The sequence below is a fragment of the Nomia melanderi genome, chromosome 5 (assembly GCF_051020985.1).
Source record: "Nomia melanderi isolate GNS246 chromosome 5, iyNomMela1, whole genome shotgun sequence".
NCBI lineage: Eukaryota > Metazoa > Arthropoda > Insecta > Hymenoptera > Halictidae > Nomia > Nomia melanderi.
In genome coordinates this window covers 12,491,731-12,516,416 of record NC_135003.1, presented here as the reverse complement: position 1 = coordinate 12,516,416, position 24,686 = coordinate 12,491,731, and the positions used below count along the sequence as shown (strand labels likewise).

At 35.6% G+C, this 24,686-nt stretch overlaps 1 protein-coding gene across 13 annotated transcripts; it reads left to right on the top strand.

Moving 5' to 3' along the window:
- Window positions 1-13: 13 nt before the first annotated feature.
- kis (chromodomain helicase DNA binding protein kismet) lies at window positions 14-24,686 on the top strand. Of its 13 annotated transcripts, none has more exons than XM_031994691.2 (23): window positions 14-390; window positions 5,457-8,801; window positions 8,882-9,297; window positions 9,389-9,742; window positions 9,833-10,121; window positions 10,204-10,719; window positions 10,841-11,065; window positions 11,150-11,466; window positions 11,545-12,019; window positions 12,127-12,491; window positions 12,601-12,796; window positions 12,868-13,173; window positions 13,437-13,728; window positions 14,772-15,291; window positions 15,405-15,494; window positions 16,153-16,344; window positions 16,941-17,361; window positions 17,441-17,726; window positions 17,882-19,236; window positions 19,594-19,837; window positions 19,921-20,197; window positions 20,519-21,452; window positions 21,680-24,686. In XM_031994691.2, exons 2-23 carry the CDS (start codon window positions 5,562-5,564, stop codon window positions 23,660-23,662), a joined length of 13,293 nt encoding a protein of 4,430 aa, XP_031850551.2. In that variant the 5' UTR covers window positions 14-390; window positions 5,457-5,561; the 3' UTR covers window positions 23,663-24,686. The 13 variants fall into 13 exon arrangements, with proteins under 13 accessions (XP_031850551.2, XP_031825264.2, XP_076224042.1 ...); XM_031969404.2 differs by having other exon boundaries at window positions 14-400; window positions 13,437-13,722; XM_076367927.1 differs by having other exon boundaries at window positions 15-400; window positions 16,944-17,361; window positions 17,891-19,236.

Here is a 24,686-nt window from a genome sequence, read left to right as displayed (position 1 = left end):
GTGTATTTGGAAGTAGAAAGTGTTTCGTTTCTTGTCTATTCGTCTATGGAAATGGATTATTGTCGGAAAGTATGAGGCGGTCAATATGTGAAACATAAATAGAAATGTGTATTGTTGCCACAGTGTTTTAAATTTTATTTCTCCCTTTCGCAATAACTTTCATAAAGTTCGAATTCATGTGACCAGTTTCCTGAGTGTTTGGAAAAGTTGAATTTTTAGTATATATTCTGCCCCAATCGCGGAAGAGTCGTCATGTTGTGTCAACGTAATCCACGGCAGCACTGACGCCTCTTCAGTAATTAACCAAACAAAATGGACACCAAGATAACGATTAAGTGAACATTTGTGCAGTAGAATTACATGGAATGTCTAGGAAAATGGGATTAACGTGTACGCTACAGTGAGTTTTACTTAATCATTGCTAAAGACTAAATGTCTATAATAGATCAGATTCACGTAAATTTCTATAAAATCTTACTATCCACTTTAATTTAACAATATTGAAACTTAATTTTGACACTTCAATCTATATCAGACTTATACAGTGTTATATTATGCATACAAGTATTATTTTAATATTTGTAATAACATTTTCTACTTATATTTTTATAAATTTTGCAATGTAATTTATACATAATAAATATTTTATTCGGTTTCTTTCTATGAAGAAAACGGTTGCTCTTCACATTTTTTTATATTTAAAAAGGGGAAAGAGCATATACTGTTGATACATTATTAAACAATGTATAAACAGTTGCTGATCCTTACAGATCCTTCAACATTTTCATTAAATCTTATTTTGCTTTTAATATGGAAAATATACTTAATAATACAAAGTGTTAATATACACTGTAATAATAGATCATTATGTATACATAATTTATACATATAGTTCCATTCTTTTCAATATAGTTACTTAAATTAGCCTAACCACCACATTGCATGCTGCTTATTTTATACATTGTAGTTTTGAAGTTTTTATTATGTAGTAGAATTTTGCATAGTTCTTTATGTGTTAATCCTGATGTTGTAATGAAACTAAATTCATTGACCCCAATGTTCCAAGCAAGGTAAGCATAAGATAATTTTTTACAAATTTTAAATCATTCTTTTTTTATACATCATTAAGTTATATATTGTAATAAATCTATAAGAAAATTGTAATAATCAGATCACAATTTCGTTCTTTTATAATTGAATAAAATATCTCTCTTCTTACATTTCATAAAATAAAAGAACCTTATGTCATCCTTAATATTTAACATACATTAGATAAAATAATATATTAAATAATATAAAATAAAACATTTCTTCTTCTACTACCTTTTTTAATAATAAAATTCGAAATTTCTTAACAATCAGTAAATTATATAACTTTATTCGTTTACAATTTTATCACAAATCGTTGAACTTGTTCCAATCTCATATTTACGTGTAATCACGAAGAATTGAATACAATGACGAATGCGGCCCTGTTTCATTGAAGATGTCGTATACACTTATACATTCGAGCTGATACCTAGAGGACAGGATTGGTTAATCGAATATCCTGCCCTGGTATCCTACTTTATAAGGTAAAATCTGATTGGTTCTCTTTGTGGTATAATTCGGACTCCGCCTTACTACCGCCAATTGCGCTGTGTGTTTTTACCACGATACCGAATACTTTATGCGCTAGGAGTGTAATTCTTGGGAGGTTGCGGCGTCCAATCTCTTTCTTTTGCTCTACTCTTTTTCTCGTTTTATTGTTTTCACTCAATGAATTTCGGGCATATAATACATAAATAAATCGCTCAATTTTTCCATATCAAGTTGTTTGATTTTTCGTAAAACGTAACGTCTAAAAATTATTTAAATGTATAATTTTTCGGATATCTAGCTAAAAACTTGGTATTTAATTTAATGGATCCATAGAAATTACATTTTCTCGATGCTCGATAAGCCCGTGTAAAATTTATTGTTTTTATTTATGTAAAAGCAATCGGAAGACAAAAGTAATTAATAACGTAAGATTTTTCATTCAATTAAACTAAATTTAATTACATACTCTATTCAACAATAGCATATTTTTGTTATAAAAATTAATATCCAAATTTATATTGAAAAATTGTTTTAATAATAATCAAAAAATGTCGAAAATGCTGTGTTCGAATTTTTGAGATGTAACAATTATTTCAATTTCGAAATAAATATATATTTTTGTACGTGGGTTACAATTTTCGCACGTTTAATAAATTTTAGTACGAAGAAATCTTGCATTTATTTCTCACTTGAGTTGTTGCATTAAATATACGAAGTAAAATTACACATATCGAAATTAAACATTAAAGAAATCTTGTAATGCAATGCACTGTCTTTTCAGTTTATGTTTTGTTTTATAATAAGTGTTCGTACACTCCATCTGAAAAATGCCACGATTTGTAGATAAACATATTTTCGAGTACACCTAGAATGTCTGAAATAATTTCATTTTTCACGTAGTACTAATACTATTTTCCAACCAAATATTGAATTCTTAATTTCTTCCTCCAACGCTGAAACTTCACATTTCTTCTCTGACAAATGATAATTACCGTATACTTCCAACCACGTCCAATTCGATGAAATTATCAACAATACACATCTACATTTACCTTTATATTTCATAAACCAACATCAAACGACATTAAACAATAATACATTCTTTTTTCAGATTCTCGAATTTATCTTTCCCATTATCTATCCAACCTCAACGTTAATGTCTCAGTTACCAATTTTCCGAAACCAGACATGCAACAATAACCCGTGAATACATTATTTTTTCTCTTCAGACAGCGTATCGAAAATCGTCCACCGACCATCGATCTAATTCGCAGATGTTATCGTGCCAAAACGAACAAAAAAAAAAAGAAAACAAAACAAAACAGAACAAAATGAAAAAAGAAAATCGAATCTCTTAAATGCAGAAAGAAACGAACGCGATATTCCATACGCACCAATCTAATGAAACGAAGATTTTAATCAACTCGAACACAACTCGACATCTTATTGTTTCTTCGTGTACACGGTACACGTGTGTGCATGCACGAACGTTTATAAGTGGCAAAGAGAGATGCGCGCGCCACCAGGTGGTGCAGTGAGTGAGTGTGCGCGCATGATGCCAAAAGGTAACTGTGTGAGTTTCTACAGATGTTACGAAGTGTAACTGGTGTTGGTAGTGGCCTCCGTCGGACAGGACAGGATAGGATAGGGTAGGGTAAGAGAGAAGAGTAGTCCTTCGTTGTGAACTGAGGGGAATGGTGGCGACGGGCAGGGGAGGGGGGCAGAGGAGAGGAGGGGCAGGGGGGTTGAGATGTGTAGAATGATTCGGACCTATGGACACGCTTGCACCTCGACGGTCCGTGCCGCCGCAGCCGCAGCCGCAGCCACCGTCGGTGAAAATCGTGTGAACGCGCGCGCGAATGAGGGTGGTTTTTCGCTAAAACATTAACACGTAACTACTTTCGTCGAACGGTATTAGGCTTTGAGCGGCGTTCTTACGAAATCCACGAAGGAAGAGTGAATTGTGGTGAAGTGAAGTGACGCTTTGGTGCTGGAATATCGAGCGTCGCGGTGGCCGCTACGAGTTCTCTCGGAAGCCCAAACGGAAATCTCTCACGATAATGGCGTACTTTCCGACGATCCGTGTTTTTTTTTCACGAACTCGCTTCGATTCGCTCTCGACGTTCTGATACGTTCGCGTTCACGCATTTCGCGGATTCGATCACCGCTGATTCCGAGAAAATATTTCCGGACGAAATACGCTCGAATTAAAAGTGTGAGAACTTTCTATTGCCCGTCTTCTTGCCCAGTTTCTTCTTTCTGTTCACCCTTGTAATATACACTTAACGCGTGTATTTAAGTTCGTTTTCTAATGAGAACGAGAATATTCTTTCGTACGTTGTAGTGCCGCTGTCATTGCTTCAGGTTTGTAAGGTGTTTTTTTTTTTCTTCGACATGCCCTCCCATTTTTCTGTTTATGAATTTGAACGTAAACGTTTGGTCTGATCTTTACCGTGTACGTTGATTCTGTCGAATTTTAACAACGTGCTACTGGTGTACAGTACCTACGAAGTATTGTTGTTCTTGGACGTTCTTATTTATTTCGAAATTTTTCTTCGTCAGTAATTATGAATTTTCGGCAGTTTCGTTTGAACGTATAAGATACCATGCTTAGCCCTCTTGTTTAAATACTTCGTGATTTAAACCGATATTAATGTGTGCTTCTTAGATTATTTTTTTAATGGGGAATTGTTAATGTTTTCTTATAATTCTGTCAAGGTTACAATATTATTTACGATATAATGATTGTTCTGTATTGTCTTACTTTCCCCGTGATTATGCGACTGTGCAACGAGTTTTTTGTACTCTACTTTTTAAATTTGTTAAATTTTAATATATTAGATTTGTTGGTGTGCGTGCGTGCGTGCGTGTGTGTATACATACATGGCACATGTAAATTTTCAGTTTTATTAGGTGTAATTTATTGGTATTTTTAAACTTCCATTACAAAGTGTTCTTTTTTCTTTAATATTAGGTTATGTTAACTGCATTGAAAATTGTATTATACAGGAAATTATTATAGAAATTTCTAATAGTATGAAGTGAAGCTGTAAGCATGCCTCAAAGAAAAAATTATGAAGAAAGTCAAACAAATTAATCCGCAATTAGTCTTAACATTTTCAATAAATTGAATATAATAAATATTAACAATAGAAATTTTTCTTCTTTACACTAAAATAAAAAGATTAATTTTACATACATACACACATGCGCACGCGCGTACACACACACACGCGCCACACATCACATACAATTACCATGGTTGAAGAGTAAATGTAAGTTTAATGACATTGTATGTATTACTACAGTACATTAGTATTATTATAGTGCTTAATACCATTATAAACTTATATTTATTCGTTAACAACGATAATAGTGTACAATTAAATGTTTGTAATTGAAATTTCCTCGAAAATATGAAAGTGATATACCTTGGAGTAATGTGGTTATATATATTCAATCATATGTTTGTTATTTTATTAATATTTCTCATAAATTTGCATGTTGAATGTTTCTTGTACTTAACTAATTGTTTATAACATGTATGCGTGTAAACAGTAAGAAGCTGCTAATAAATTTCATTTATAGGAAAACATGTATTATGAACTTCGTTTAAGAGTGTAATTAGTATGATTAAAAATGGTACTACAAATGAAGACATGGTCCAAGAGGGAAAAGTTATAGCGATTATGTGAAATTTAATCATAAGCGTATAGCTTTGCCCCCTTGGCATTTGTCACAGTCATCGAAAAGTGTATTAAAGTAATTGAATTTGATCATTGTAATAAGTATAAAAATAACTTAGTAATTAGTAAGTTTTAACGGAATAAAATGTTTTTCAATTGTAGTATGAATTGTTTTATACATTGTTTCAGACAAAAAAGACGTGGATCAACAATGGGCACGTTAATGACTATAAAAGAGACTATACGATACCCTCTTAAGCCTGAAATAGAGGCGAAGAGTCCTGCAGCGTAGACATGGACTCGTACGATCTGTTTGGTGAAGATGTTAGTGGCTCGATGCTTGATGCTCTTCCTGACCTCGGGGGGAACGACCATTTTGACCCTGCAGGCACGACTAATTCTGTGGTAGTATCTAGAGATGGTTCAAACTCTGGTGTTAATGGAGGAGGGAGTTACATTAGTCAATCTTATATATCTCAAGAATCTCCGCTTCAAAAATTAACTTCATTCGGCGGATCTGAATTTGGAACTTCTAATCAATTGCAAAATACATCACAACGCAACATGTTTAATCAAAATCTTGGAACATTTGATAGTGGTGCGCCACAGCGTGCTATGGTGCCAGGGGCATTTCAAAATCAGGCACGAAATATGGCACCCCAACATAGAGGGCCTCATCCTGGGAGTGGAGGACAATATCCTAATTATAATGATAATATGTATTCAATGGAGCAGCAGCATTCAATGACTAGAGCAAATATGTCTATAGATCCAAGTATGCAAGGCTGGCCAGGTAGTGGAGGTGCTTATCCGCAAATGCAAAGACATTATAATCAGATGGCACCACAACCTGGAGCTTATAGACAACATATGCCTCCGCAATATTCTCATCAACAAGACCAAAGTGGAGTTATGAATCAAAAATTACAGCAACAGCAGCAACAACAACATTTTGGTAATCAACAAGGTTTGATAGGAAGTATGGGTGTACCGCATCAAGCGATGCAAGCTGGTGGAACAGGAAGTGTTTACCAACACATGGTTGGTCAACAACAGCATTACCAACAAGGAAATTCTGTATCAATGTATCAAACGTCTCCTGGATATCCAGGCTTTGCAATCCATCAACAACAACAGCAACAACAACAACAGCAGCAACAGCAGCAGCAGCAGCAGCAGCAAACTCAACAACCTCCACAAAGGATGCCACATCATCATCCAACTCATCCAAGTCATCAAACTCATCCTTCCCATCCACAGCAGTACCCCCAGCATACACAGCATCCCAGTACACAACAACAACCACAGCAACAGCAACAGCAACAATTGGATCCTCAATATCCTCACCATGCAACTTCTATGTTTAATCAACCACAACATTCTGGGCCAACAACACAATTTGGTACAGCTAAACATGCTACGAGTCCTCAGTACCGTGCAACTTTTCCCCAATTATCACCTCAAATGTCTCCTAGGCCTCAAATGTCACCGAGACCACCGGCAGTACAACAACAAATGTCTCCTAGACCTATTATGTCACCAGCTAAACCTAATACATTGTCTCCTCATCCTCATGTTCAACTTCCGCATCAACAATCAAATCAGCCTGGTGCAATGCCTGTGTCGCCTTGTCCTCCAACTTCAATACAAATTAATCCATCGTCACAACAGACTACTCTTCAAGCATTGGAACAAATGGTTATACCAGGTGTTGCTGTATCAAACTCGAATGTTTCAAATCCAGAGTATAATCAATTTCAAACGCGTCCAACATTGTCGCAAACCCCAAATGTTTTAACTCAACCTACCGCACAAAATTCTATGCCACCTATTACAGGCCCTAGGATGCCAATGCCTGCTCAGTGGTCACATCCGCAACAACAGCAACCACAAATAAGGCCAAGTATAAATGAAGATAGGAATATAGTAGAAGCTCAACCTCCAGTATCTGAACAAAACACATCAATTTTTCCAGTAACTGGGACAGAAACTGTTCACAGTGTTGCAGAAACTACAACAAGAGATCCTGTAGATCCTATTCATAACCCAATTGAACCGCCTAAGCAAGAAAGTGAAGCATTGCATCAAAATGTTCAAGATCAACCTCAAGATGTATTAAATCAACAAGCTGATACTTTGATGCAAAATAATTCACAGACTAATTCACCTTTAGAACCTACTTCTGGAAATATTTCTCAGTTGGAAACTGTGCAGACTTTACCAGCATCTAGTACAAATGGAAATGTTGAATGTTCAAGTGTATCAACATTATCTCAACAACCAACGTCAAGTCAAATTCCTAATCCTGTATCTACTATTGAAAGTCAAAATACATGTGAAACAAAACAGCATAATCAACATTTAGAAATAAATTCAGTAAATCATCCACCAGCTAATACTACACCTGTACTTTCTCAACAACCCGCAGTTAACAATCAAGTGCCGCAACAACAACAGCAGCATAATCAGCAGCAGCAGCAGCAGCAGCAGCCTATTACTTGTCCACAACAACAAGTACAACCATTACATATAAATCAGCCTCAAGTAGTATCAACTCAACAAGCACCGGTACAATCTCAACAACCAATCCAAACTTCACAACAACCACAATTGAATCCAGTGCAACAACCTCAATTGAGTCAACAATCTTCTCCGCAACAACAAATAAATCAACCACAAATCGGTCAACAACAAATACAGCAGATAACTACTCCTCAACAGCAACCTCCAATGGCTCAACCTCAACAACCCACATTAAATCAAACGCAACAGTCACAGCCACAAATTTCTCAACCACAATTAGCGCAGCCATCGCAACCTCAATCAACACCACTGTGTGTAACACAGGTTCAGACAACTCAGCAGTCTCAACCTCTTATTACACCACAAGTTGGTATAATACCTCAAAGTGCTCCAATAATTTCATCTCAAATTCCGCATCAAACACAATTACAACCGGCTATACAAAACCCGACTTCCCAATTGCAAACTCCAACTAATACAGTTTCACCCACCCATTTAAATGGTCAACAAATACCTTCGGTTAATCAAACAAGTGGTATTGTAATACCCCCTCATCAAACTGCAGTGTCAGTGCCAAATTCGCAATCTACGCATCAAGTGCAACCAGGTTTTACAGAGTATCCGAATATTCCAAAAAATAATATGTATCCTAATGATATAATAGTGGGTTCTGGTCAACAGTATCCTCCTGCTGGAGATGTTGTTAGTGGTAGTACTATATCTACTATGTACAATATGCCACAAAATCCCACTTCAACAGGAGTTACATCTGGTGGGTTTGCTGCTTCTTGTACTCCAGTTACGCATCACCAAGAAAGAGCAGCACTGCAACAGCAATTACAGGAATTATACTGTATGCCTCCAGCTACTGAAAATCAAGAAAAGATTGTTGCTTTGCAAGAAAAATTACAGGCACTGCAACAACACGAAACAAATGACCAATGCAATGGTGGACCTCAATGTATACTACAGACTCCTATGTTTACAGCTGCTGTTGTTGATAGTCCACAGGTAAGCTCTTAATTTTCTCCATTTCCATTTTATGAATTAGAAGATAAAGCAAGATGTACCAAATGTTTTCTTATAAATAGGTTTCAAGTACTACTGGTCGTGGCCGTGGTAAAGGTACACCTAGAACTAAGAAGAGTAGGAAGAAAGCTGACAAAGAGGCTGTTGCTCCTGCACCAATTACTCAACAACAGCCAGAGCAGCCAGTATCAGACAATCAAGTCACTCCTGGAGATAGTAGCAACATTGTTGACAGTGCTGCAGATTCTGAAGACATTAAACCATCTTCGGGTGATATGGAAGAGGAATGGAACAAAGGTAGAAAGTCTCGACCTCCTAGGAAACCACGTAAACCAAAGGAGCCAAAGGAGCCAAAGGAGCCAAAGGAGCCAAAAGAACCGAAAGTTAAAAAGGAGCCGAAACCTCCGAAAGAAGCGAAATCTCCTAAAGCACCAAGGAAGAGGAATAAAGACAAGGATTCTACTAAACGTAATAGAAAGTAAGTTACATTATACATGAACATTGCTTTTTAATGTGTCAACATTTTTCAGTAAAATAATTGCTTTACTAAAAACGTTATATTTCTACAGAAAAGTTAATCAATCTGAATCAGCCGATGATGAAGTTATACAAGAAACTGAGGATACTGCAGTGTCTGATTCAAGTGCAGTTAAAGAAGCAGACACAAAACTGTCCGAACCGTCCATTCAAGGTGATCAGGAACAAGTAGATTCTTCGACTACCGAACCTTTAGTAATCGAAACGAAAGATGAAGGTAAACAGAAAGGGGAATCGGAAGATAACTCAACAGATGAGAAGAAGGAAGAAAATTCTGAAGCTGCCCCTGCTACAGAAACTGCTACACCTAATAAAAAGAAAGCTGCTGCTAGGAAGAGATCTACAACTGGGAAAGTCTCAGCGGGAAAATCTCCCAGAAGTTCGAAGTAAGATTTATTTAAATATATTTACCGATTTCATACTTATGCTAAATGTAAAAATAACATATATTTCTAATTCTTAATTGCAATATATAGAAAACGTAAAAGCCGAATCGCACCCGATTCTGATGGTGAAGAATTAGCAGCCACGCCTCCACCATCACCAGAAGCTGGCGATGACAATAAAAGACGTTCCGCGAGAAATACACATCGTAAGAAATATGTTGATGATGTGATGCTCAGATTTTCGGACGATGATGTACCTCTACAAGACGCTCAAATTTCTAAGAAAGTAGAAGGCTCAAATACAGTAAAGCCTGTTTCCGTTAAAAAGGAAAATGAAGGTGGAGAAATCGGGCCTAATAAACCTAACTTTGTGTATATAGTATGTATATGCATCATAATACTTCTTTTGATACATTTAAGTTCGAAATATACAATTTTAAATAATATTTATATCACCGCAGAACACTACAGATGAAGATTCTATGGTTGTACAACATATATTATGTTCACGCATGGGAAAAAGAGAAATAAAACCACCAGCGCCAGAAATAAAGACAGAATCAGTAACTGTAAAAGATGAAAATGCTTCAAATGTAGCATCTGATATCAAGACTAAGGAAGAAGAAAGTGATGTGAAGGAGGAAACATCTGAAAAGGAATCAGAAGCAGAAAACAAAGAAGAAAAGGATGATACTGAAGTACCCGAAGAAAATAAAAGTAATGAAACTGACAATGCAGTAAAAGATAGTAACAAGGAGGAAGACGAAGTTACTGAACCTAAACAAGAAACAGTTGTGACTGAAGTAAAACCACAAATAGTTGAAGTTGAAGAGTATTTCGTTAAGTATAGAAACTTTTCATATTTGCATTGTGAATGGAGAACAGAAGAAGAATTATACAAGGGTGACAAACGAATTCAAGCTAAACTGAAAAGATTTAAGCAGAGACAACAACAAAACACTAACATTTTTGAAAATGTAAATACTGGTCTATCATAATGTCTAAAATTTTTTAATTCATTCATAGAAATAGTAGTTTTAATATCAGAAGTCGACACTAAATGTATATAAGCAGTAAAACATGACTGTTAATTTTCAGACTGAAGATGATCCGTTTAACCCAGATTTTGTGGAAGTAGACAGAGTACTCGATGAAGCAACACATACTGATCCAACGTCCGGAGAAACATTAAAACATTATTTGGTTAAATGGCGATCTCTTCAGTATGAAGACTCTACTTGGGAATTAGAAGAAGATGTTGATCCAGAAAAGATAGCTCAATTTGTAAAATTTAATAAAGTTCCTCCGAAAGATCAGTGGAAGGTATGAAATATACTATTAGCAGATAGACTGATTATTTCTTTTAATTAAACATTTGTCCTGTGTTAACAAAATGTATTTTTTTAGCCGAAAAAGAAGCCCACCGCATCAGCATGGGTAAAGTTAGAAGAATCGCCAATTTATAAAAGTAGCAACAGTTTACGACCGTACCAATTGGAAGGTCTTAATTGGTTATTATTCTCATGGTACAATGGACATAATTGCATTCTTGCGGATGAAATGGGCTTAGGAAAAACTATTCAGTCTTTAACATTTGTGGACGCAGTTTATAAATATGGAATTCGTGGGCCATTTTTAATAATTGCGCCCCTTTCAACCATTCCAAATTGGCAACGTGAATTCGAAAGTTGGACAGATATGAATGTTGTAGTATATCATGGATCGTAAGTTGATTGAAAAATTATGGGTTTTTGTATTTTAGAATAGCGTCCTTTCTATTAGACATGTTATTTTGTTTATAGTGCAGCAAGTCGAACTATGCTTCAGGAATATGAAGTTTATTATAAAAACGAGAAAGGGCAGCAGATTAAAGATTTAATTAAATTTAATGTACTGATAACTACGTTTGAAATAATTATAACGGATTTTAATGAATTGAAAGGATATAACTGGAGGCTCTGTGTTATAGACGAAGCTCATAGGCTAAAAAATAGAAATTGTAAATTACTCGAAGGTCTTAGGCAATTGAATTTAGAACATAGAGTACTTTTATCTGGCACACCTTTACAAAACAATGTCAACGAACTTTTTTCATTATTGAACTTCCTTGAACCACTTCAGTTCTCTAGTAGTGAAGCATTCCTTAAAGAATTTGGGAATTTGAGTAGTGAAAGTGAAGTTCATAAATTACAACTTCTTTTGAAGCCAATGATGTTACGTCGACTTAAAGAAGATGTGGAGAAATCGTTAGCTCCAAAGGAAGAAACAGTTGTTGAGGTGATTGCAAAAATTAATTGATGCTCTATTTTTTATATATATATACATACACATAGAAATTCCATCAATAGTGCGCGACAAATAATAACTGTTTTGGATCTATTTAGGTGGAATTAACAAATATACAAAAGAAATATTATCGCGGTATCCTAGAACGAAACTTTTCTTTCCTTGCAAAAGGAACTACATCAGCTAACATTCCGAATCTCATGAACACAATGATGGAACTAAGAAAATGTTGTATTCATCCATTCCTACTTAATGGTGCAGAAGATCAAATACAATTGGATTACAAGACTGGTGAAAAAGAGGATTCAGAGGCTTATTATCATGCGCTAGTAAACAGTTCGGGAAAAATGGTATTAATCGATAAACTACTGCCGAAACTCAAAGCGAGCGGGCACAGAGTATTAATATTTAGTCAGATGGTGAAATGCTTAGATCTGTTGGAAGATTATCTGTTATACAAAAAGTATGTTAGTTTTCTGAGAAATGTATTTTTCTATTCGCGTTTTCTGTATATTTATATTATTATTTTACTTAACAAATTGAGAACATTTTTATTGAAAAAATTTGTGTAGGTATCCGTATGAACGAATTGATGGTCGTATTCGAGGAAATTTGAGACAAGCTGCAATTGATCGGTACAGCAAACCTGATTCTGATAGATTTGTTTTTCTTCTTTGTACCAAAGCTGGTGGTCTTGGTATCAATCTTACAGCTGCTGATACAGTTATTATATATGATAGCGATTGGAATCCACAGAATGATTTACAGGTATTGCATTGGGTGATGTTTTAACATTTGTCCAGATTTCATTGTGTCTAATTTAAATATTGGTTATTTAGGCTCAAGCCCGATGTCACCGAATTGGTCAACAAAAGATGGTAAAAGTGTATCGGTTGCTTTGCCGTAATACTTACGAAAGAGAAATGTTTGACAAAGCATCATTGAAGCTTGGATTAGATAAAGCTATATTACAATCAATGAATACAAGTCAAGGGGGTAAAGATCCCAGTAACAAACAGCTAACGAAAAAGGAAATAGAGGACCTATTAAAAAAAGGTGCTTATGGTGCTATTATGGATGACGACAATGCTGGAGATAAGTTCTGCGAAGAAGATATAGAACAAATACTTGAACGTAGGACACAAGTAAGTAGATTGAATTTGTGTTTATTGTTTTATTAATACATCTTCGTCGGGAAAAACTTGATACAAATTACAACAGTTAGCGGGCGAAACTACCACATTGTGTTTAATAAAATAAATCAAATTTGTTTAATGAAATTTTTGTTGCTGTAATAATGTACAATTCAAGATCGTTTTTTAAAAAAGATAATTTTATCGGTCGCGAAAGAGATGCGTTAAAAATGTGATGTTTTTCTTGTGATATTAATGTAAAAAATGTGTTACAGATTATTACTATAGAAGCAGAGAAAGGATCGACATTTTCAAAGGCCAGTTTCGCGTGTTCATCTAATAGATCTGATATTAATATCGACGATCCAGATTTTTGGAAAAAGTGGGCGAAAAAAGCGGAAATTGATACAACAGAGAAGAAAGAAGAAGATGAATTAGTAATATCAGAACCAAGACGAAGAACACAAATTAAGCGATATGGTCATGACGAATCAGTTGTCATGTCGGATCTCGACAGTTCGGATGATAATAGCGATGACGAAACAAGTAGTGGGTTAACAGGTAGAGGTATGTTCATTGTTGGTGCATGTTAAAGCACAACACCATTCTTAGTATTATAACTTCATGAAATATCACTTCGTGACTGTGGTACCCGGAGTGGATAAATGATCTACGATAATTACGAAGGTATTGCTATATTTTCACATTTACAATGAGAGTTAGTCTGTTTTCACTACATGCTAGCAGTAAGGTTAACAATCTATCGAATTTCCGTTTTATGAAGATACTAAAATTTTTGTATAAGTAATTACTCATTTAAGTATTGTAACAACTAAATTTGCAATGTGATAATACTTCATTATGACAAAAGTCTGTTCCATTTATATCATGTATACATACATACACATATACATATATACACTAGTATGTACATACATACATGTTACTCTGTACATCTTCATAACATAAATGTTCAAATTTCATGTTCCAGTTTGAAAAATGTTTCTATTATGCTTGTCAAGTCACCGCTACAAAAAATATTCTTGCATGATGCAAAATTTCAGAGTTATAGAAATTTTTGGTAGTTAAATGATTCAATATGTTTTATATAAAAAAAAGTGAATACATAAAATTGAGTTTTATCCTTCCATTACTTTTGGTTATTTTCATAAATTTAAAGTGTTTCATTGTAAAAGAATTTACATCTTTCAGGAATATTATTGCAATAACCTGTTATAAATACACGTAGATACACTCAAATGCATGCATGCCTATAAAGCTAATAATTACAATACGAGTATTATTGTATACACGTACACACATTAATTTTATTAACATAACATGGTATTTCTTCAATTGTACTGTGTAACGCATGGCAAAACATTTATTTACCTTTTTCTGTCATGCATAATATTCATGATTCTTAGTATTCACACATAATACGTGCAAAGAAAAGTGTTACTATAAAAAGATATTGTAAACATTACTTCTACAAATCGTACTTTTCTCGTGTCAGTTTTGTACTGTGGCCTGTCGTTATCGTAAGAACACTTATAATGGCATACGCTATATAAATAAAAATCTAATTATTCCATTATCATTATTAAAAGGTAAAAAACGAAGAGACAAATTTGGTAAGAAGACACGGAAGTTCTGCGACGAATATGTTCCACGTGAAGGTGAAGTGGTCTACGGCAGTTGGGCGCGCAGCGAATGTTTTAAGGTCGAACGAGGTTTACTTACGTACGGTTGGGGTCGATGGGAAGAGATTCTGCAGCACAGCCAATTTCGTCGAGGATGGCGCGAGGTTGATGTCGAAGATTGTGCACGAGTCATTTTACTTTATTGTCTTCGTTATTATCGAGGCGACGAGAAGATCCGTAACTTTATCTGGGACCTCATTACTCCTGTCGAGAATGGAGAAAAAGTTAAAAATGTGTGCATCAACACTGGTGGAAGGAACAGTAGACAGAAGAAGAAAGGTCGAGTCAGAGAAGGTAGAGAAACGCGAGGATCGGTTGTCAATGGTGGTCCGAGTGATCCGAATCACTGGAGTAACGCTGAAAAATATGATGGAGATATATTTCTAGAAAGTAATTACAGGAAACATTTGAGTCGTCATGCAAATAAGTACGTTATAATATTTTCCTCGTTTCAATGGAAATATTCCTGTACTAAAATGTTTGTAATATTACTAATTTTTTGTTTAAACGAAATCTAATCAATCGTTTTTTTAATTCTAGGGTTCTACTACGAGTTCGAATGCTTTACTATATTAAGCACGAGATCATCGGAGATTTAGTTCAACACATTTCTGATGGTGTTCATGTCAGGTTAGTGTTTGTTTTCGTATCTACAATACATTCATTTACGAACTTTCATTATTCTTTGCTCAACTGACTATCATGGAATATCGTGCACTTACATATGTGCTTATACAGAGCTTCATAGTTGCATGTGCAATGTATTTGTTTATCCTGGGAGCTGTAATTGTATGAGGAATGCTCATAGAGCTAAAACTATGTTTACTTCGTAGCTCTGTAAACAACTTTCAGTCGCTGATCCTACATTACTAATATAAAGATCCTCCCATCCTGTTCTATAAACATGTACACAAATATACACGCAGTTTTTTTTCAAATTACTGTAAACACTTTTGTACGGCTATAAAATGGTCAGAGAAGGTCAAAGTCAACGATAATCTGGTAAGATGTCATTAGAAAGCAGTGCACTGTATTAAAGGGGCAAACGGAACAGGAATTTTAAAGTCTATATACATATTTGCCGTTAATTTAAACAAAAAGTGTAATAAGTGTTGATTGCGATTATCTAAATTTTATTAATGAAGCGAGCCTTTTCTTTTATGTCTACTTAGCGAATATCATATAAGTTCGCTGTTACTGAAATTCGGTAGAATGCAAAATTTGTATAACTTTAATATTTTAATTGGCATAAATAAATTGGCAAATTGTAAATGAAACGGCCCTACAGTGCGTTGCGGATAAACCCTCCACAGTTGATGGAACAGCCAGTGAAATGGTGGGACTCGCAAGCAGATAAATCTCTAATAGTTGGCTGCTACAAACATGGCTACGAGAATTACGACCAGATGAGGATCGATCCCGCTCTCTCTTTCATTACAAGCTGTCCTCCCCCTTCCCAGTCTAAGACCACACAAAGCAAGTGAGTAATTATTCTCTTTACGTTATGTGTTTTTCTTCCGTGTTCGTGTTGCTACTGCTAAGTCATTCTAACATACACTGCTTGACACGCATTTTTAATTCGCTTATGATCATGCCTATGGTAGAACTAGCATAAACTTTTCCCTTTTCATTTCATTCGTATAACATAGCAGCGAAGGGAATTATCTTTTTATTTTCACCTAGTTTAAAAATATTACTTCCTACCAGAATTTATTTACAGTGAAGGAGGATTATGCATATATACACCAGATAATATGCAGTGATCCTTAAACAGTTTCTTCTAAACGATCAATTATATTCTGTACGCATATCTGTAAAATTACGTTTACAATGTAAATTCTTAATATGTACAGCATTCTAAAGTGGTTAATGTGGAAGTCTTTTTAGTTTTGAGATTGTATACCTGTAGACTGTATTTTCGAAATAACTGTTGTATTTATGATCAGTTAAGTATGTATCTGTTTTCACGAGTGCATACATATTAGATAATTTTATTTTTAGTGGAAATGGAATTGAACGTAAGAAATGAAAAACACGGTCGTGTCTGTTGCAAATTAATGATTCTTAAAATTTCAGCAGCAGCAGTAGGGATGATACTAGCCTGGAAAATGACATGGACGATAGTGAATCGCTTGGAATACTGAAAGATTTGAAAGATTCTGATAAATTTAGTCGTGAAACGCCGACTGATTCGCCTGCTATATCTAATAAGGCGGACACGCCTGTACCAGAACCTAGCAGCAGTCATGAGGGAAATGATGGTCTACTGGACGATGAAAAGACATGGCCATCTGTAGTTGATCTTAATACACGCTTACGTCGAGTAATTTCTTCTTATCAACGAAGCGTAAAGAATGTGAAAGATGACGTGAAAATGTTACAAAAGCCCAAAACTGGATTAGAAGGTGATACAACTATAAATCATAATCCACCTGTAAACGAGCCACCTTTGAATATGCAAGGATGGGACTTACAACAACTTGCTATGTATCTTTTGGTGAGTAGATATGATTTAAGACACTGCTTTTGTTCATCATAACATTTTATTACAATACTACATTTTTTACTTGGTATAGAAAATGGAAAGAAGAGAAAAAATGGAGGCTATGGTAAAAGAAAGAGAACGAACTCGTATTGAAGAACAGAAGGCAAAGTGGTCCCGCCGTGAAGAAAGCGAATTTTTACGTGTTGTATCAACTTACGGTGTTAACTATGATAGAAAAAAGGCACAATACGATTGGACGAAATTTAAAAGTATTGCTAGATTTGACAAGAAAACAGATAATGATCTTACAGATTATTATATGTCTTTTAGAGCAATGTGTAAGAAAGCATGTAATGCAAAGTTGAACGATGAAGAAGGTATGTCCGTAACAAAACTAATGTTTAAGATTCGTGTATAAAAGTAAATGTTCTTACACGTAACAAGAGTTATTTATATGTGTAATAGTAAATTCCACAATGGACATTAAGTATTTGTAAGCGTTGTAGTATTAAAGATCTTGTATATATCCTAGATTTTTCAGACGTTCCTGTTGATCATCTCAGTTCAGCGAAAGCGAGGCAAATATTAGATCGTGTCGATCTTTTAAGTAAAATTCGTGAGGAGATTTTGTCTCATCCTCATTTAGAGGAACGACTTTCATTGTGTCAACCATCAGGTGACACACCTGACTGGTGGCAACCTGGAAAACATGATAAAGAATTGCTGCTTGGAGCTGCGAAGCATGGCTTAGGTCGTACCGATATAACAATTTTAAATGATCCTGATTTTTCATTTCATAAAATTTTAAGTTCTAAAATGTACAGTAACATTCAAGCATCTAAAATCATGGATAAATCTGAGAAAGCAATTAAAATTGAAAACAGGGAAGATATATTAAAGTTTGATAAAGACGAAATACTTGTAAAATTAGAAAAGGGTGAAGGTACTTTGAAAATAGAAAAAGTAGGCGCGAAGAAGGATAAAGATGCAAGTGCAATAGACAAAAGATCAGAAAATACAGATTCGGAAAGGAGTCAGGTTGAACTCACTATTATTAAGGCTGAAAATAAAGTTGAAGAGAAGCCTCTCAGTAATGCATTAACAATTACAACCGTTCCAAGGAGTACGTCCATAGACAAAGATTCTATTACGAAAATAAAATCTGAAGAGAAAAACGAAATAGTAGTAGAATCGATAAAAACTGAAGTTCCTAAAGTTGACCATGTCATAGGGACTAGTAAAGTAGATGAAACGAAAGCAAATAACGAAACAACAGACGTTGAAGAAGTAGCAGCTACAAGTACTAGTACCACTACTAGTGCCACCACTACTACTACCACCACCACTACCACCACTACTACCAATACCACTACCACTACTACAGAAACAGAGAAGGAAAATGAGAATAAAGAAAAAGATGTAACAAAAGAAACGGAGAAGGAATCGCAAGAAGAGAAAGTTGACGAAACGCAATCTTCTGTAATTGTGAAAGAGACAGAAGAAAAAAGTTCAACGGAACAAAAAGATATTCCGGAAATAGTGGAAAAGTCGGTAACAAATACTGAAAGTGTAACAGTAGAGGATAACAAGACAAATGTAAAAGCTGATTCTCCTCCTGTTATTAAAGATGAGACAACTGAGACACAAGAAGGAAAAACAATAGAAGCCACCTCCAAAGATAAAAAAGTATGCAAAATCGAAGATAAATGCAGCGTTCAAGCAGCAGAACTTAAAGCCATGTTTCCAGATTTGGAAGTTATACAACCGTTATCGCGTTTAACACAAATAGATACATTTGTTCTTCGCGATAAACCAGTAGATTATAACGAACCTACGGTTGTGCATCTTTTGTCACACAATTGTAATAGTGCTGTGAAATGGCCAAAGGTAAGTAGAAACGTATTTACACAATTATTCTTATATTATATTTTAACCTGATCCAAGGGGTCGTGATACGTATGTGGCATGTTGTGACATTTTTGAACTGTGCTAATATATCCAACCAATGGTATGCGTGTGTCGGGAAAAAATGATATTTTTCTGGGAAAAGAAGATCGGATAATACAAGAATCTAAAACGCTCGTATGAAAAGTTACACTTGTCAAATTTGGCTTGTGTAAGCACGTCTATACTTGATATACATATGCACACACATAAATACACATACATATACATTTTTGTTTATTTAAATATTCTTATCGTGTCGTTACTGTCGCATTTAAAATGTTTCTTTTATCTCTTCAGGAACATGCTATCGAGGCTCGTTTAATGCACATTGTTCATGCGATTGAACATAAAGAATGGCCGGTATCTGTGAACTTCAGTGCTGGTGACGAAGTAGATATTCCTTCAAATGAGAAAGAATGTTCTGAAGTAATAACTATAACCACAGATCATGGAGTACCAAAAAATACAACGCCGGGAAATAATATGCCATTATCGAAAAAACGCAAGAGACACATTGCTATCGATGTAGAGACTGAACGAGGTAATGAAACAATATTGTCAAACAATTTTGTATAAATCCTTCGAATGCGTAAGAATCCTATCATATTATGGTTTTATTTTTAGCAAAACTACATGCTCTTTTAAATAGTAGTCATACTACTGCACAACCACCCGCAGCTTTAAGTAAGCCTGTAGTAATATCGGGATCTAATACTTGGGAAATAAATGATGAATCACAGTCCGAAGAATCGAGACGTTCTACACCAGTTCAACCACCCCCAGCACATCAACAAGCACGAACACCAAGTATACCTTTCGACTTAAAATATACGGTCCCTGGAAAACCGACTGTAATTCCTGGAACTTCGAGTACTTTAACGCCCATCGACTTGTCCGCTGGGTAAGATTATTATCATTTGTAAAGATATTTTGTTTGATTTTCCTAACGTTTTTAATTATTTTATAAATAATTAAGAGAAATAATTTAAAAGGTATGTGAAATAAGAAGTTATTTTTTAATCAGTATTATATATTTTATAAACATGATTATCACTGATTTATAAAATTGTTATTGCTGACTTTCAATCTTTTATATATTTATATAATTTGTGATATTTGCCATTAAAAAATGAGGTCTTAGGATGTCTTTAGAGATATGTAAATGTTATGTATGGTTTTAATGAGTTGTTTAAATGCAAATTCAACTATGAGTGATTTTCAGGTATCCAAAAATGAGCACTGATAATAGTAAAGATATTATGAACGAGGTTCAAGACTTTTCAATGCCAAATAAAAATAAACAAATTAGCAGTAATAAAGGAAAGTTAGATAGCATGTTAGATAAATTAATGAAGAGAAAAGGCGGCCCACCAGATGAACCTGTTATTGGAAAAGAGAAAAAGCGCAGGAAGCTTGACGAAATTGTGCTAGGATTGAGTGCAGCAAAGGAACAACAGAGCACGCATTATCCTGAACACAGTAAAAAGAGCACAATCACACCAAATGTAACGGTTACTCCAACATCTGCACCTATGGGTCTTCCGAATCCTCCAACGAGTACCCAGAAACCATTTTCTATTACTGTTACTTCAATTCCTTCTTCACGTGCATCAAGTTCCACGTCTGGATTACCGCCTCCGTCTTTACATTCGCACAAAGATAGTTTTTCTGCTTTGATTGCTCAAGCGGAACAGCAAAATCGTGAATTTAAAAAGCAACAGCAACAGCAACAGCAACATCAGTCACAGCAGCAGCAACAGCAACAACAGCAGCAACAGCAGCAGCAACAACAGCAGCAGCAGCAGCAACAACAACAGCAGCAGCAGCAGCAACAGCAACAGTCTCAACAACAACAACAACAGAGTTTCAATTCTGCGCATTCATCATCATCAAGTGGTCACAGAAAGAGTTATGAAGCAATGATTGCAGACATTAATAAGGCCGCTGAATACTCTTCCAAAATCGGACCATATTCACACGAAGCGAAAGTAAATAAATGGTTAGCTGAACAAACTGCCATGTCTGAACAATTAAGCGCAGAATATTTAAATGCGCCCAGACGACGACGTCCACGAGTAGATCCATCTTTATTAGATTGGAAAAAATTAACGGGCGAAGAAAATGTTGCTGTAATTAATAGATTAACAGGCAAAAAGGTTTGTAGAGGAAACTTTTTTACATTATGCCTTCTATCGTTAATAACTTTTCTTTTTGTAAAATATTGTTATCTGTAAGATTTTATTATACGTTCTACTCAAAGCATAATCTTGATATTGAGCATAATTTTTTTCAAGATCTTTTCTTATCATTAAACAGAATAAAAAATTAAAGTTGTTTGTTTCTTCCCAAATTTTAATAACGAATTAAATTGCGTTTATTTCAGGTTACTGGAAGCAAGGCTCCGCAACTGAAACGATTAGGGCAATGGTTAATTGAGAACCCAATGTTCGATGTAGATCCAAAGTGGGCTGAACTTGTGAAGGAACGTGGAAATCTTCCACACGATTTGCAAAAGAGATTATCAGGAAATGACAGAAGTAATGTAAATAAGGGTAAGAGTCCAGGAAGGCCTCCCATGATGCCAAGCCCTACTAGTCAACAATCGGCAAATCAAGCTAATCTGGTAGCTACATCAATGGCTTCAGGCCTAAACTTCCCTTCGTTAAGTAATCTGAACACCTCCCTTCTATCTGGTCTATCTCTTGGCAATTTTGACCCGAAGAATAATCCCCTCTTAATGCCGTTCGGTGGTTTACCAAACTTGGGTGCATTAAGCGGTTTAGGGAACCTCAGTAATCTGAGTAATATGAGTCTGACGAATTCTTTATTTGCGAATCTTGCCGGACTTGGTTTACCAACTTTAGCGGGCATGGAAGCTGCTTTGGGTGCAACAGCAGCTACCAGCACAGCAGCCGACACAAATCCAGTCGTTAGTTCTGTCAGTAGTAAAAACACTGGTTCAACCGGCATAAGCAGCACTGGTAAATCTCGCAGTAAATTGGAACCACCTACGAGTAAATCTTCGGTGCCTTCAACTTCATCAGCATCGTCTACGATACCAACAACGACGCCGTTCCCCTTCTTTTTTCCAAATCCGAGTCTTTTGTATACGCCACTGGGTTTGGGTGGTTTGAATCCGTTCTCCATGCAACCTGGTGGAGTGTCATCGGCCTACGAAAGTCTTGCTCAGTGTGGTCTTTTGAATCCACCGACTTCGAGTGCGTCAACGGTTCGTAAGCCTGCATCATCAGGTAATAATTCTAGGCGAGACACGATCACAGATTCAGCAACTAAACGAAAAGATACCGAGAAGAAATCTAGATATTCCATAGATCCTGGAATAGCACTACAGCAGTACACCGATATGACAGCGTTACACAGCGAAGACAAGCGTAGGGTAGAACATGACAAAAGGGAAAGCATGGAGCAAAACGATGTAGCAGACCTTTCCGACCGAAGGGCTGAAAAGAAGAACAAAGAACAGGAAATGAAAGAAGCTTTGGAACATTTAAGTAGAACCAGCGCAGAGCTTTTGACGAGAAATTTCGAAGACATTCAACGATCAAGCGAGAAAAGAGGGCGCGCCACAGATTATAATCAAAGTTCTGAGCAGCAGCCATCGAGCATGCTTGAGGTAACACTCGAACCCGTGAATAAAAAGCCACGAATCGAAATCGAAGTTACTACAAAGCCTGTGACGACCACTCCAGTTACAACTATAACACCTGTGGACGTGTCGGCAGTTGAAATAGAATACGGATCGAGATCATCGTCAGTTACAATCAAGCCAAGCCCAATAGAAGAAAATAACACAATAACTATAACTGAAACATCCCCGAGTACTAAAAAGAGAGAATCTATCGAAATAACTCCTTCAGTGACAACAACTATACCGCCAACTACAGTTACGCCTACAACCACGATCACGCCAATACCTACACCTACACCAGCACGTACGCCAACGCCTACTCCAGCACATACACCAACATCTATATCTACGCCATTATCAACGCCAACACCTACACCAACTTCTACGCCTACGCCCACTCCTACATCTTTACTAACATCTACTTCTGTAACACCGGTAACAACCATTCCAGATGAGACAGTTACATCGCAGCAAAGTACTAGTAACGCTAAGGGAGATTCATCAAAGGCAACGTCGGAAATAGAAGAAGATAATAAAGGCACTAAAGGGAAAAAAGCTCGAAGCGGTAAACGACTCAATGTAGAACCTCCTCCGGAACGGAAAAATCTTCGGTCTAGTGCTGGAAGACAAGCAAGAGCAGCGGCAGAACGACAAGCAAGAATGGAAGGTGAACTTCAAGCTGATCAGCAACAAGAGACTCATACAACGAGCGAGTGAAGTGATCACTTTTAAGTGAGTTTATGAATAATACTGGTGATTATAATGATCAAATCTTCCGTTGTTGCGTCTATTTTCATTGCAATAATTCTGCAGTATTCGCACAACGATATTTCCAAAAAAAAAAAAAAAAATATGAAAACGGTCGATTGATAGACATTTAAATAAATGACCCAACGCATCGACAATTCTTAGTTAAATAGAGCACAAGTGCATTCAAAGAACTCGGAAAAAATAGAGGATGAAAGACATTTATAAAATTTCATTTCTCCTTCCTGATGTGGAACATGTGGGACAAATAATGAGAGCCGTGTCGAGAACACGCGCGCATTACCATTAATGTCAGTGTGAATGTATAACATGAAGCTGTTTAAGTATGAAGGCTGGCAATAGTATTTTATCACTCGATATATTGTGTGGTAATTAACTTTTAATTATATAACTTTACAGTAACAAAGTATAGTTTTGTTAAATTTATTATTCTTCATGATCTTTATTGGTTTTGACAAGGGACTGTTTTATATAATTGCTATCACACTACTACGTAGTCATGCAACAGTTCGCGGATCATTCAGGCATAAAATAAGGTATAATCGTAATGTAGTAAAATAAATTTAGTAATAACTTAATAAAGAAAACAAGAACAGTGTAAATATTATATACATTATGCCTAGAGACCTTAAGCGATCGTGTACTTGGAAAAAATGTATATAACACAGTGTACTTTTAATTACATTGGGTGATACAATAAACAGCTTCTTCTGTTGTTTGCAAATACCAACATTAGAGTCTTCGTTTTGATAATTACGCGCACCTTTATTGAAGAACAGCCTTACAAAAAAAATAAGTTGTGAATTGTGTTAATAGAAACAGTGGAAAGTGTGTATGAAAGACACGAATAACGAAAATTTGACGTATGAAATTTTCAAAAAAAAAACTATATTTTAGCGGATTATTTTCAATTATTTTTGTCCTAAATTATTAATAAGAAATTTTAAATAAAAAAATGTTCATTTCTACTGTA